The following is a 12,075-nucleotide window of genomic DNA, read 5'->3' as shown; positions in this document are numbered from 1 at the left end:
AAAATTAGCTGGACGTGGTGGTGTGTGCCTGTAATCCCAGCTACTCAGGAGGCTGAGGCAGGAGAATTGCTTGAACCCGGGAGGCAGAAGTTTCAGTGAGCTGAGATTGCACTACTGTACTCCAGCCTGGGTGACAGAGTGAGACTCCATCTCAGGAAAAAAAAATACACACACACACACATATATATATAAATAGAAATGTAATAACTGTTCCAAGCTCGTGGGTCATACAAAGCAAGCAGTGAGCTAGATTTGGCTTGTGGACCTCCAGCCTCTGCTCTACTGTAGCCTTAGGGAATGCCCCATAATTCTGTATGTACTCTAGGTTGTTTCTTGGCCCCCTGCCTTGTTCATGCTGTTCCCTCCCTCTGAATGTCTTTTCTCCTTTTTGCCTGGCCTATTCCTGTTTACCCCTCAGGACCCGCTACAGATTCTACTTTCTTGGGGAAGGCAGGTCTTTTCTAGCCCCAGTAGGTAGAGGTAAGTACCTACCCTTGGGCTTCGGTATCATCCATGCACATCCTGATTATTAACACTTAACCACATTGTGTTACAATGTTTTATTGTATGTCTGTGCCTCTAGTTCCTTTACTTGACACTGTTTGATCCATCTTTGTATCCTCAGCAGTTAGCACAATGCCTGGCATATAATAGATACATAATGAACAGTTGTTAAACTGCATTAAGAAATCTAGGGTGGGGCATGATGGCTCATGCCTGTATTCCCAGCACTTTGGGAGGCCGAGGTGGGAGGATCACTTGAGCCCTGGAGTCTGAGACCAGCCTGGGCCACAAAGCAAGACCCCATCTCTATCTTAAAATAATAATAATAAGCCGGGCGCGGTGGCTCAAGCCTGTAATCCCAGCACTTTGGGAGGCTGAGACGGGCGGATCACGAGGTCAGGAGATCAAAACCATCCTGGCTAACATGGTGAAACCCCGTCTCTACTAAAAATACAAAAAACTAGCCGGGCGAGGTGGCGGGCGCCTGTAGTCCCAGCTACTTCCGGAGGCTGAGGCAGGAGAATGGCGTAAACCTGGGAGGCAGAGCTTGCAGTGAGCTGAGATCCGGCCACTGCACTCCAGCCCGGGAGACAGAGCAAGACTCCGTCTCAACAACAACAACAACGACAAAAATAATAATAATAATAATAAAACTTAAAAAGAGAAATCTGTAAGATGGTTTATGGCTGATTGATCTTGTCAAAATAGAGGAAGGTTATATTTGTTATATATAAGCTATTATAAAATTATTTTGTGCACTTTCCCCTATCAAACTCACCTGTACATACCACCAGAAATATCACTGGGGTAAAGGGACGGTGGTGGAGGAACTGCAAGAGAAGTTGGACTGATGGGTGAGGGGAGGCAGGGTACTGCTTATACACCATCACGACCACCTCTCCAGGCTCAGTCCATTGCTTCCTTAAAAAATCTAGGTAACAAATGCAGCTGGGCGTGGTGGCTCACACCTGTAATCCCAGCACTTTGGGATGCCAAGGCGGGCGGATCACTTGAGTCGGGAGTTCGAGATCAGCCTAACCAACTTGGAGAAACCCTGTCTCTACTGAACATACAAAAAATTAGCTGGGTGTGGTGGCGCATGCCTGTAATCCCAGCTACTTGGGAGGCTGAGGCAGGAGAATTGCTTGAACCCGGGAGGCGGAGGTTGCTGTGAGCCGAGATCGTCCCATTGCACTCTAGCCTGGGCAACAAGAGTGAAACTCCATCTCAAAAAAAAAAAAAAAAAATCTGGGTAACAAATTCTAAGAACACACACATATACCAACAAAACATAAAAATGTTGGGCCACGTACAAACTTTGAAGTGAGGGCATTGAGCGAGATCAATTTTAAGGTTCCTTTCAACTTTGAGTTTCTGTGTGTATAGAGTTACCAGCACAGAATCATTCTCACTTAGACGCCAGAGTAGAAAATTGAGTCTGTGTAGGACTAAGAGTAAGTGTGGAATATGGAGGTGAGGAAGAGGGGTGGAGGGATAGGCAGAGAGTGGTGGGACCTGGGGTGGGACTTCTAACACCCCCTGCAAGTGTTCACCTGGCATCCGGAGTGAACTCCATCTCCACCAGCACACACCATGGTGTTCTTCACAGTGGAGCCCCAGTAGGAGGAGCTGGAGCAGATGGCGTAGTCCACAGAGGGCAGGTAAGCCTGCTGCAGGGTCTGGGCCAGCTGCCCATTGGCTGAACAGGACACATAGCATTGGCGGTCAGCTCCAAATGTTGTCCAGTGGAAAAACCTTCCACCCTTGCCACACCTTCCCAAACTCTCGTGAAAGCTGAACTCAGGGCAAACTCCTTCTGTCTGCCTGTTGCATGTGGTGGATCCTTCTGTCTTCTGTCTTTATATGGCTGCACAAGACCCTTCCCTCAGGGAGGCGGCCTTGCTTACTGTACCTAGGCTCCAAGTCACCAACCCTACTCCTGCTTCTTTCCACTCGTGGATAACTTAGTTGCACTATGGAATGGCCTTATTTGTGGATGATTTATCTGTCTGTTCCGTTTCCTCCTGCAAGCTCCATGGAGCAGAACTGGGATTGTGCATGCTTGTTTCCATTTCTTTTTTGAGATGGAGTTTCACTCTTGTTGCCCAGGCTGGTGTGCAATGGAGCAATCTCGGCTCACACAACCTCTGCCTCCTAAATTCAGGCAATTCTCCTGCCTCAGCCTGCCGAGTAGCTGGGATTACAGGCATGCACCACGATGGCTGGCTAATTGTGAATTTTTAGTAGAGTTGGGGTTTTTCCATGTTGGTCAGGCTTAAGTGATCCTCCTTCCTCAGCCTCCTGAGTACCTGGGACTACAGACTCATGCCACCACGCTCAGCTAAGGATCCTTAATTTCTTTGGACCTTGGTTTCCTCATGTATAAAATGAAGGGCTGGCTGGGTGCAGTGGCACATGCCTGTAATCCCAGCACTTTGGGAGGCTGAGGTGGGAGGATTTCTTAAGCTCAGGAGTTTGAGGCCAGCCTAGGCAATATAGTGAGATCCCATCTCTACAAGAAAATTTAAAAATTAGCTGAGTGTGGTGGTACATGCCTATAGTCCCAGCTACTCAGGAGGCTGAGGTGGGAGGATCACTTGAGCCTAGGAAGTAGAGGTTGCAGCTGGGTGACAGAGTGAAACCCTGTCTCTAAATAAATAAATAAATTTTTAAAATGAGGGGCTGGTAACAAAAAAAATTATCTGTGGTAAAGTCTTTTTTTTGTTCTAAGAGTCCGTGAATCTGTCAAGTATTTCACAGCCCATTCTTAGCTTGATATAATGCATCAGTTACTGTATCTATGGTTCCTTTAGCTCCTGGTCTCTGGCCATAAGCACCTAGGACCACAGAAAAAGGTGCCTTAGAAGCTCAGCTATGTAATCAAGATCCCCGTGGTGGATTGTGCCAATGTAGGCAACTTACTCTTGGTCCTGCCCCAGCCTGTGATGTAGCAGGGACTGTTGTTAGCCAGGATGGCTCCCTCCTGGGGCAGAACACCCAGTTGGACATTGCTATTGAGGGTAACGCTCTGGGCCAGGCGCAGCAGGGCGATGTCATAGCTGCAGGAGAAAAGGAGACTGCTCACTCATGGGATCAGCTCTTCCCTGAGGTCAGCATATATACTAGCCCTCTTTAAGCATTTGTATCCCTGTGCAATTGGAAAGTGACGATTTTGAAGAAGGACGGGGCTCACTTGCTAAGCCTCAAACTAGAGCAATTACAATTGAACAGGTAAACATTCTATGTTTAACAGTAGCATCTGCTGGTGGGACGTTGGTATTGCAGTCTAGCTCTGACCTTTGCAACTCAGGGAAGTTGAGAATGGGGGAATCTAAAGGAGCAGAGTGGCGTGATCTTGGTGGCAGAGTTCTCAAACAAGAAAAATGTAAAAGGCTGAGTGGCTCTACAAGCTCAGCAGAATATCCCAATTCCTTGAACCCATCACCACCTCCACATGCTATAGAATTGACCAACATTTTAATGATTTATTTTCCAGAAGTTTACAACTCAACTTGAAATTTTCCCGTGTGGCCGGGCGCGGTGGCTCAAGCCTGTAATCCCAGCACTTTGGGAGGCCGAGACGCGTGCGGATCACGAGGTCAGGGAGATCTGAGACCATCCCTGGCGAACATGGTGAAAACCTCTGTTCTCTTACTAAAAACACACAAAAAACTTAGCCGGGCGAAGCGGTGGCGTGCGCCTGTAGTCCCAGCTACTCGGGAGGGCTGAGGAGGCGAGGAATGGCGTAAACCCGGGAGCGGAAGCTTGCAGTGAGCTGAGATCCGGCACTGCACTCCCAGGCCTGGAGACAGAGCGAGACTCCGTCTCAAAAAAAAAAAAAAAAAAAAAAGATTTTCCCGTGTAAGATTCCATTTAGGAAATTTACTGTATGCTGATGGCAGTTCTATTCTTTTTTTTTTTTTTTTTTTTTTTTTGAGACGGAGTCTCGACTCTGTGCCAGGCCTGGAGTGCACGTGGCCAGATTTTGGCTCACGCAAGCTCCACCTCCCGGGTTTTGCATTCTCCTGCCTCAGCCTCCCAGAGTAGCTGGGACTACAGGCGCCCGCACCTCGCCCGGCTAGTTTTTGTATTTTTTTTTTAGTAGAGACGGGGGTTTCACCGTGTTTTAGCCAGGATGGTCTCGATCTTCCTGACCTGTGATCTGGTCCATCTCGGCCTCCGCAAAGTGCTGGATTACAGGCTGTGAGCCACCTCGCCCGGCTGGAGTCTATTCTATAATGTGGATATAATTCCAAATATGATAAATACCCCTCATAGAAACAGAACTCTCTAATCCTAAAGGTCTTCAAATGTCTGCTCTCTCTCTCTCCAGAACCTCAAAATTCTCTTATGAGACAGAGTCTCACTCTTCTATTTTTGTTGTTTTTTATGTACAGTGGCGCGATCTCAGCTCACTGCAACCTCCGCCTCCCTGGGTCAGGCAATTCTTGTTAATCAAGTGATTCAGCGCTGCCACACGGCCTGGCTAATTTTTTTTTTTTTTCATATTTTTAGGAGAGACAGGGTTTCACTATGTTGTCAGGCTGGTCTCGAACTCCTGACCTCAGGTGATCCGCCGGCCTTGGCCTCCCAATAGTGTCTGGGATTATAGGCATGAAAGCCACTGATGCCTGTCCAGAACCTAAATTCTCAAAGTGTCTCCTGGATGAATGACCAGCTCATGCTCCCTCTAGGACATGGTGCCCTCTCTCAGGCTCAGCTGGGCTCCTTAACTAAAGGCCAGCCAGGAGTCATTGTCCCCAGGCTTTAGGCATGCAGTCTCCTCTAGCTCTCTGAAAGAACAGGTGAAGGCAGCCAGTTGTTGGCTATGTCAGCCTCACCACCCAGCCCCAGGGCCAGCTGGGACTGTCCTACCAGCAGCCACGTTATTTGCTGTCCCAGGATGGATGCACCACAATCTTCTGTACACTCCACGTACTGCTCTGGTGCCATCGTTCTGGCTCAGGTTATGGTCTCCAGACCACCACGCGGGGAAAGTCATCGGCTGCTGAGAGAAGGGAAGCCTTGAGTCATCCAGGGGACTTAAACCTTCTCTTTCCCCTACTTTAGAGAAAAGGTTGGAAAACCATCCTTTTATTATTATTATTATTATTAAATAAAATTTCTTTTTTCTTTTTTTTTTTTTTTTTTTAGAGATGGGGTTTTGCTGTGTTGCCCAGGCTGGCTTCAAACTCCCAGGCTCAAGTGATCCTCCCACCGCAGCTTCCCTAGTAGCTGGGACTACAGGTGTGAGCCACTGTGCCCAGGTTTTGTTTCTTATTTTAGGACAGGAACCCATCTTACCTGGTCCAGGTAGAGGAGGGATATAAGACTCTCCAAAATGAGAAAGTAACAAGCTCTTTCATTCTCTAATTGACTAACTTGTGGAAGTGAAAAAAACTACCATCACTTTCATTTTCTCAGTTTAACATCATAGGCTGAATATCTTGTAACCTGGGAGAGGTGTAGTGCGCATAAATGAAATAATGGCTCTCAGCCACCAATATTTTGAAGGAAGCATAGACTTCTAGGCTAGTCATTTTTAAAGTGTGGTTCCTGGGCCAGTAGCATGAACATCACCTGGAAACTTGTTAGAAATGCAAATTCTCAGGCCTCACCCTGGACCTACCAAATCAGAAACTCTGCTGGGTGGGGCCCAGCAATGTGTGCCTTCCAGGTGATTCTGACACATGCTGAAGTATGAAAACCATTGCCCAAGACAAATAGGAAAAAATAGTCACCAGTCAGATGTTGACTAAGCACTTACATATTTACTCAATCCTCACAACATTTCTACAGAGTAAATGTTCTTAGCCCATTTTAGAGATAGGAGATTGGGGGCATAGTTGCCCAAGGCTATATAGCTAGAATTTGGTGGAGCAAGATTTGAATTTGAGCTTCCCTGGCTCCAAAATTTGTACTTTCACCATACTACCTCCCTGCAGGCCCTGAACAGGAAAGGGGCCACTGCCTAGTCCCTGAAATGCTGTCCAGAGAGGGCAAAGTTATGTTATCCTTCAGAAGGGTCAGCCCCTTCCCCTTCCAGGGGCCCAGGAAAGCTCGTCTTTGTTTTTCTTACGAATCCACGCAGTGAGCAGCTGTCATCACCCAGTTCTGTCTGATGAGGGTCCCTCCGCAGGTGTGATACCAGGAACCTCCAGATAGGTACTGGAGGGAAATCTAGATGGGGAGGAAAAAAAGAAGGGATAGGTTGGTGTTTCTCAAAAGGTTTTGCCCCAGGTCGGACGCAGTGGCTTATGCCAGTAATCCCAGCACTTTGGAAAGCTGTGGCGGGAGGATCAGTTGAGCCTAGGAGCTGGAGACCAGCCTGGGCAACATAGTGAGATCTCACTTCTACATCAAAAATAATTAAATATAAAAGACTTTGCCTCAAACTACATGTCACCTCCTTAAAGTCCTGCTGTCCTTCAAAACATTCTTTTTCTGGGCTAGGGATGGCAAATAGGTTTCATCTGACCTGCCAATTACTACTAATTGGTTGGTAGTGGCCACCTGGAGTGTGGCATTGATAAGGGGTGTGTAGATGCTTCTGGGGTCAGCAGGAAGGGATGCTCCATCGTTTGGTGATGTTTGCTGTGTACATGAATGAGGCGTAAAGGCACACAGTGTATTTGGCATTATCTCTCTAGGTTGTTGCAATGGACCTAGAACCCATTGCAACTCCTTTTTTGGAACTCCTTCTACCTCTGTTCTCCCTTAAAGAGGAACTATAGGCCGGGCACCATGGCTTACGCCTGTAATCCCAGCACTTTGGGAGGCCAAAGTGGGTGGATCACGAGGACAGGAGATCGAGGCCATCCTGGCCAACATGGTGAAACCCCATCTGTACTAAAAATGCATGGTCGGGCATGGTGGCACGCGCCTGTAGTCCCAGCTACTCGGGAGGCTGAGGCAGGAGAATCGCTTGAACCCAGGAGGTGGAGGTTGCAGTGAGCCAATATCGCGCCACTGCACTCCAGCCTGGTGACAGAGCGAGACCCCATCTGCCCCCCTGCTCCCCCCACCAAAAAAAAAAAAAAGAGGAACTATAGCCAAAGATTTGCTCCATCACCTAAGCCCCACAGGCTTAGGTCTCCAGAGCTCTGCCTTCAGTGTTTTCAAGACATCTCCTGAATCTCCACTTCAGGGAATACTTAGAAATACCAATGGGAGGCCAGGCGCGGTGGCTCACGCCTGTAATCCTAGCACTTTGGGAGGCTGAGGCGGGCGGATCACGTGAGGTCAGGAGTTTGAGACCAGCTGGCCAACATGGTGAAACCCCGTCTCTACTAAAAATACAAAAATTAGCTGGGCATGGTGACAGGCACCTGTAATCCCAGCTACTCAGGAGGCTGATGCAGGAGAATCGCTTGAACCCAGGAGGCAGAGGTTGCAGTGAACTGAGATCATGCCATTGCACTCTAGCCTGGGCAATGAGAGCGAAACTCCATCTCAAAGAAAAACAAAAGCAAGAAATACCAATGGGATGTTCATTTTTATCAGTTCATGTCTCTTCCTCTAGCACCTCATATTATGTAATAGCTCTACTCCTGAAAACTGGGGCTCAGACTTTTATAAGCTAAAACTCTGGTTGCAGTGATATCCTCTCAAAGTGTGGATCTTCGCCACTTAATTTGCCAGGTTTACATGTTTAGATCGCTTAAATCAGGGCCCAGCTGCCCTGTTAGGAAAGTGGAAACTCTAAATAGCCAACTAAGTCGCATGCTGTGTGTGTGTGTGTGCACACGTGCAAGCATTGTGACACACAGTGTGGCAATGTGGAGTGGTGTGCATGTGAGTTTCAAGGTATGTGGAGTCCAAGGTGTGTGTCTGGCACCCAGTCTTTCTTGCGTGGCACAAGTGCTGTCACTGGGAATACAAATGTATCTTGTATTTGGGTGTGTGCCTTGAAGAGGGAGTGTGGTTGGTGTATAAATCCCCTCCTCCAAGCCCTTTTGCATTTAGAAAGCCACCTAAGCCTGATCCCATTCATATTTAAAATCTAGAACCTAGACAGTTGAAGAGCTGCTTGTTGATAGGGACATGCACAAACACACACGATACCTTTTGTCATGCACTGCGCTCTTATTTGGGTGGAAGTGTGGGGCTGGGAAGGAACACCCACCTGAGAGGGCCATGAATTCCTCCCAGCCTCAGTCCCTCCCACTACGCGGGCGTTGGTTTCCGGAAAGTCCTGGGTGCTGTGTCCTTTGTGGGGCAGAAGAAAAGTGAGTGATGACTAAGCGTGGGGTCAGCCAGGGGTAGGGGTGGGGGGTGGCGGTTGTGTTTCGAGGAATGTTAGACTTGTCTGCAAATTCACAGCTCCTCTCTAATGAATGAGGGGCCCCGCTGTGAGTTCTCTGAGCCCCTTTTGAAAGCAGGGGTGCCTGGATGCCTTCTGTTTCCCCCAGGTGTTCCCAGAACTCTGGCATGCTATGAAGGACCTCTCTCAAACCACCAGACTAGGCCCCAGAGGCTCCTTGTGGTCTCCTCCTTGCTCAAGATCACCCTTTGGCCTGAAGAGACCCCCCCATTCTTTGACCCCCTCCCAGCTCCCTGATGCTTTGGCAAGATTCTCCAGGGTGCAGGGCCTGCAGTGTACACCCCAGCCAGGCACCTGCTGAGGAAGTCCTCCTGTCAATGGGGGTGGTGGGGAAGCCCAGGGACCCACCCCACTACCAGAAGGGGCTTCTCTCTGCTTTGTGGCCCAGGGACCTGCCACCCAGAGGGGCCTGAATAGCCAGTGGGCCTGACCTTTTCTATCTTGGCCTCCAGGAGAGTAAAGGACGCTCTGCAGGCAGAGCTTCCCACCTGCCCTGGGACAGGATGCTGGCCTGGGCTTAGGGAAGTTTTGCTGACCCTCCTGCCCAAGTCCTCCTCCCTGTAGACCTCAGGCCACATGATCCACTTACCATAAAGGACCAGGGTTGCGAACACCAGGAAGCGCAGCATGTTGCCGATGGACTAGACCACTGCCCTCTTGCTTGGACCAAGCCCTCTTTATGCTCCTCTTAGCAGCAGCTTTGCTGACTGTCTTCTTGCCAACTGGCAGGGCTGAGGGTGCAAGGCAGGGAAAATCACAGGTGACATGGAAATACAAATAAAAGTATTTCTTTTCAAGTAAACTAATGTATCTGTTATTCAAAGACAGAACAAGGCCAGAGCTGAATTAATCATCTGCTTTTAATTGAAAAGCAGCCAACAAACTCTTTTTCAGAAATAAGATGGAGAACCAGGGCTGGTTTTTCGCTAAGGGAGCACCCCTCATCATCCATCACTCCCTCATTGTCCTCAGTGGCACCGTAATTGCAGAGACTTGCCCCGTGCACTAGCAGCTGGAGGCCAGGTGGATAGTGGAGGAGGGGGCAGTGGTTAGCAAGGGCAAGGAAGACACAGCAACTCTCTCTGCCCAAAGAGGGAGATGGCACATGCCCCCAGGATGCAGGTATAGGTGTAAATGCAGACACAAAAGCCAAGTAGATGCAGTGGAGAGAATTCTGGGGGAGGAAAGTACTGAGAAACAGGCTTGGGCCCTTTCAGATGGACAGCCAAGAAGGGGCTCCCAGAGGAGAATGTGGGGCAGGGTAGAGGAGGGGGTCCTCGGGATGTGAAGACAGTCTGAGGGCTATGAGGGTAGATGGAGGGTGAAGAGCAGAGGGAGAACGAGGGGAGGAGCTGAGGTTCCTGCAAGAGATGAAAGGCTTTGTCACAGTTCGTAGAGGAAAGAAAAAGGAGTTGCGGCCGGGCGCGGTGGCTCACGCCTGTAATCCCAGCACTTTGGGAGGCTGAGACGGGCAGATCACAAGGTCAGGAGATCAAGACCATCCTGGCCAACATGGTGAAACCCCATCTCTACTAAAAATACAAAAATTGGCCGGGCGCAGTGGCTCACGCCTGTAATCCCAGCACTTTAGGAGGCCAAGGTGGGCGGATCACAAGGTCAGGAGATCGAGACCACCTTGACTAACACGGTGAAACCCTGCCTGTACTAAAAAATTGCAAAAAATTAGCCAGGTGTGGTAGTGGGTGCCTGTAGTCCCAATACTTTGGGAGGCCGAGGTGGGAGGATCATGAGGTCAGGAGATCGGGACCACCCCGGCTAACATGGTGAAACCCCGCCTGTACTAAAAAATTACAAAAAATTAGCTGGGTGTGGTGGTGGGCGCCTATAGTCCCAGCTACTCGGGAGGCGGAGGCAGGAGAATGGCGTGAGCCTGGGAGGCAGAGCTTGCAGTGAGCCGAGATCACGCCACTGCACTCCAGCATGGGCGATAGAGCGAGACTCCGTCTCAAAAAAAAAAATAAAAAAAAACCCAGAAAAAAAGAAATAAAAATACAAAAACTAGCTGGGCATGGTGGCGCACTTCTGTACTCCCAGCTACTCAAGAGGCTGAGGCAGGAGAATCACTTGGGCCCGGGAGGCGGAGGTTGCTGCACTCCAGCCTGGAGACAGAGCAAGACTGTCTCAAAAAAATAAAAAATAAAAATAAATAAATAAAAAAAGAGAGAAAGGAGTTGCAATGTGCCTTGAGGTGGACAGAGGACCCTTGGGTTGGCCACAAAATGATCAGAGCCACTGCAGGCTCCAGAGCAGAGGACTGGTAGCTGGGTGCAGCAGTCATGGTAGCAACGCACAGGGTTTGGAATTAGGCAGGGAGAAGCCAGGAAGCTAGACAGAAGCAGGACCATCACCTGGCCACCCAGGGCTTTTGTTGCCAAACACTCCAGAATCCAAGCTTCATGGCTGCAGGGGTGGGAGAGGCCTGGAAAATGCTCGTTGAAGGAATCTGCACAGTCACGTTTTCAGGGTCTTGAGCTGTTCGGGGTGGTTGCACTTCATTGCTCAGATAACCTGAGGAGCTTGCTCTCCAGCCTGCCCTTTAGCATTCTGGCACAAAGTGAACCTCAGGGAAGGGGGGTGAGCTGTGCTAGGGAACCCAAGGCCTCTCTTGTCATTCTCCTCTCACTTCCCTGCTTCCTCTGGCCTCTAGCCCCAGGATGAGGAGTCCAAGAGGAGGCTTGAGGGCCTCCTGAATTTGACATCACAGCAGGACCGGATCACCTGAGGTCAGGAGTTCCAGACCAGCCTGGCCAACATGGCGAAATCCCGTCTCTACTAAAAATACAAAAATTAGCAGGGCATGGTGGTGTAATCCCTGTACTTGGGAGCTGTAATCCCAGCTCTTTGGGAAGAAGCTGAGGCAGGGAGAATTGCTTGAACCCTGAAGGTGGAGGTTGGAGTGAGCCAAGATTGTGCCACTGCACTCCAGCCTGGGCGACAGAACAAGACTCCATCTCAGGCCGGGCGCGGTGGCTCAAGCCTGTAATCCCAGCACTTTGGGAGGCCGAGACGGGCGGATCACGAGGTCAGGAGATCGAGACCATCCTGGCTAACCTGGTGAAACCCCGTCTCTACTAAAAAATACAAAAAACTAGCCGGGCAAGCCAAGGCGGGAGTCCCAGCTACTCACGAGGTTGAGGCAGGAGAATGGCGTAAACCCGGGAGGCAGAGCTTGCAGTGAGCCGAGATCGCGCCACTGCACTCCAGCCTGGGCCACAGAGCGAGACTCC

The 12,075-nt window shown here is 49.7% G+C and overlaps 1 protein-coding gene across 1 annotated transcript in view; it reads right to left on the bottom strand.

Moving 5' to 3' along the window:
* Positions 1 to 11,262, bottom strand: part of CELA1 (chymotrypsin like elastase 1) — a 22,590-nt gene extending 11,328 nt beyond the window's left edge. The window contains 9 exon segments of the mRNA XM_017861456.1: positions 2,058 to 2,203; positions 3,427 to 3,563; positions 5,380 to 5,447; positions 5,450 to 5,509; position 6,146; positions 6,584 to 6,684; positions 8,630 to 8,712; positions 9,417 to 9,558; positions 11,197 to 11,262. Of these exon segments, the coding sequence (XP_017716945.1) occupies positions 2,058 to 2,203; positions 3,427 to 3,563; positions 5,380 to 5,447; positions 5,450 to 5,509; position 6,146; positions 6,584 to 6,684; positions 8,630 to 8,712; positions 9,417 to 9,456 (636 nt within the window). The 5' untranslated portion in view covers positions 9,457 to 9,558; positions 11,197 to 11,262.
* Between the last annotated feature and the right edge of the window lie 813 nt (positions 11,263 to 12,075).

Source organism: Rhinopithecus bieti, unplaced genomic scaffold (genome assembly GCF_001698545.2).
Source record: "Rhinopithecus bieti isolate Rb0 unplaced genomic scaffold, ASM169854v2 scaffold_56806, whole genome shotgun sequence".
Taxonomy (NCBI): domain Eukaryota; kingdom Metazoa; phylum Chordata; class Mammalia; order Primates; family Cercopithecidae; genus Rhinopithecus; species Rhinopithecus bieti.
This window is presented reverse-complemented; position numbering and strand designations above follow the sequence as displayed.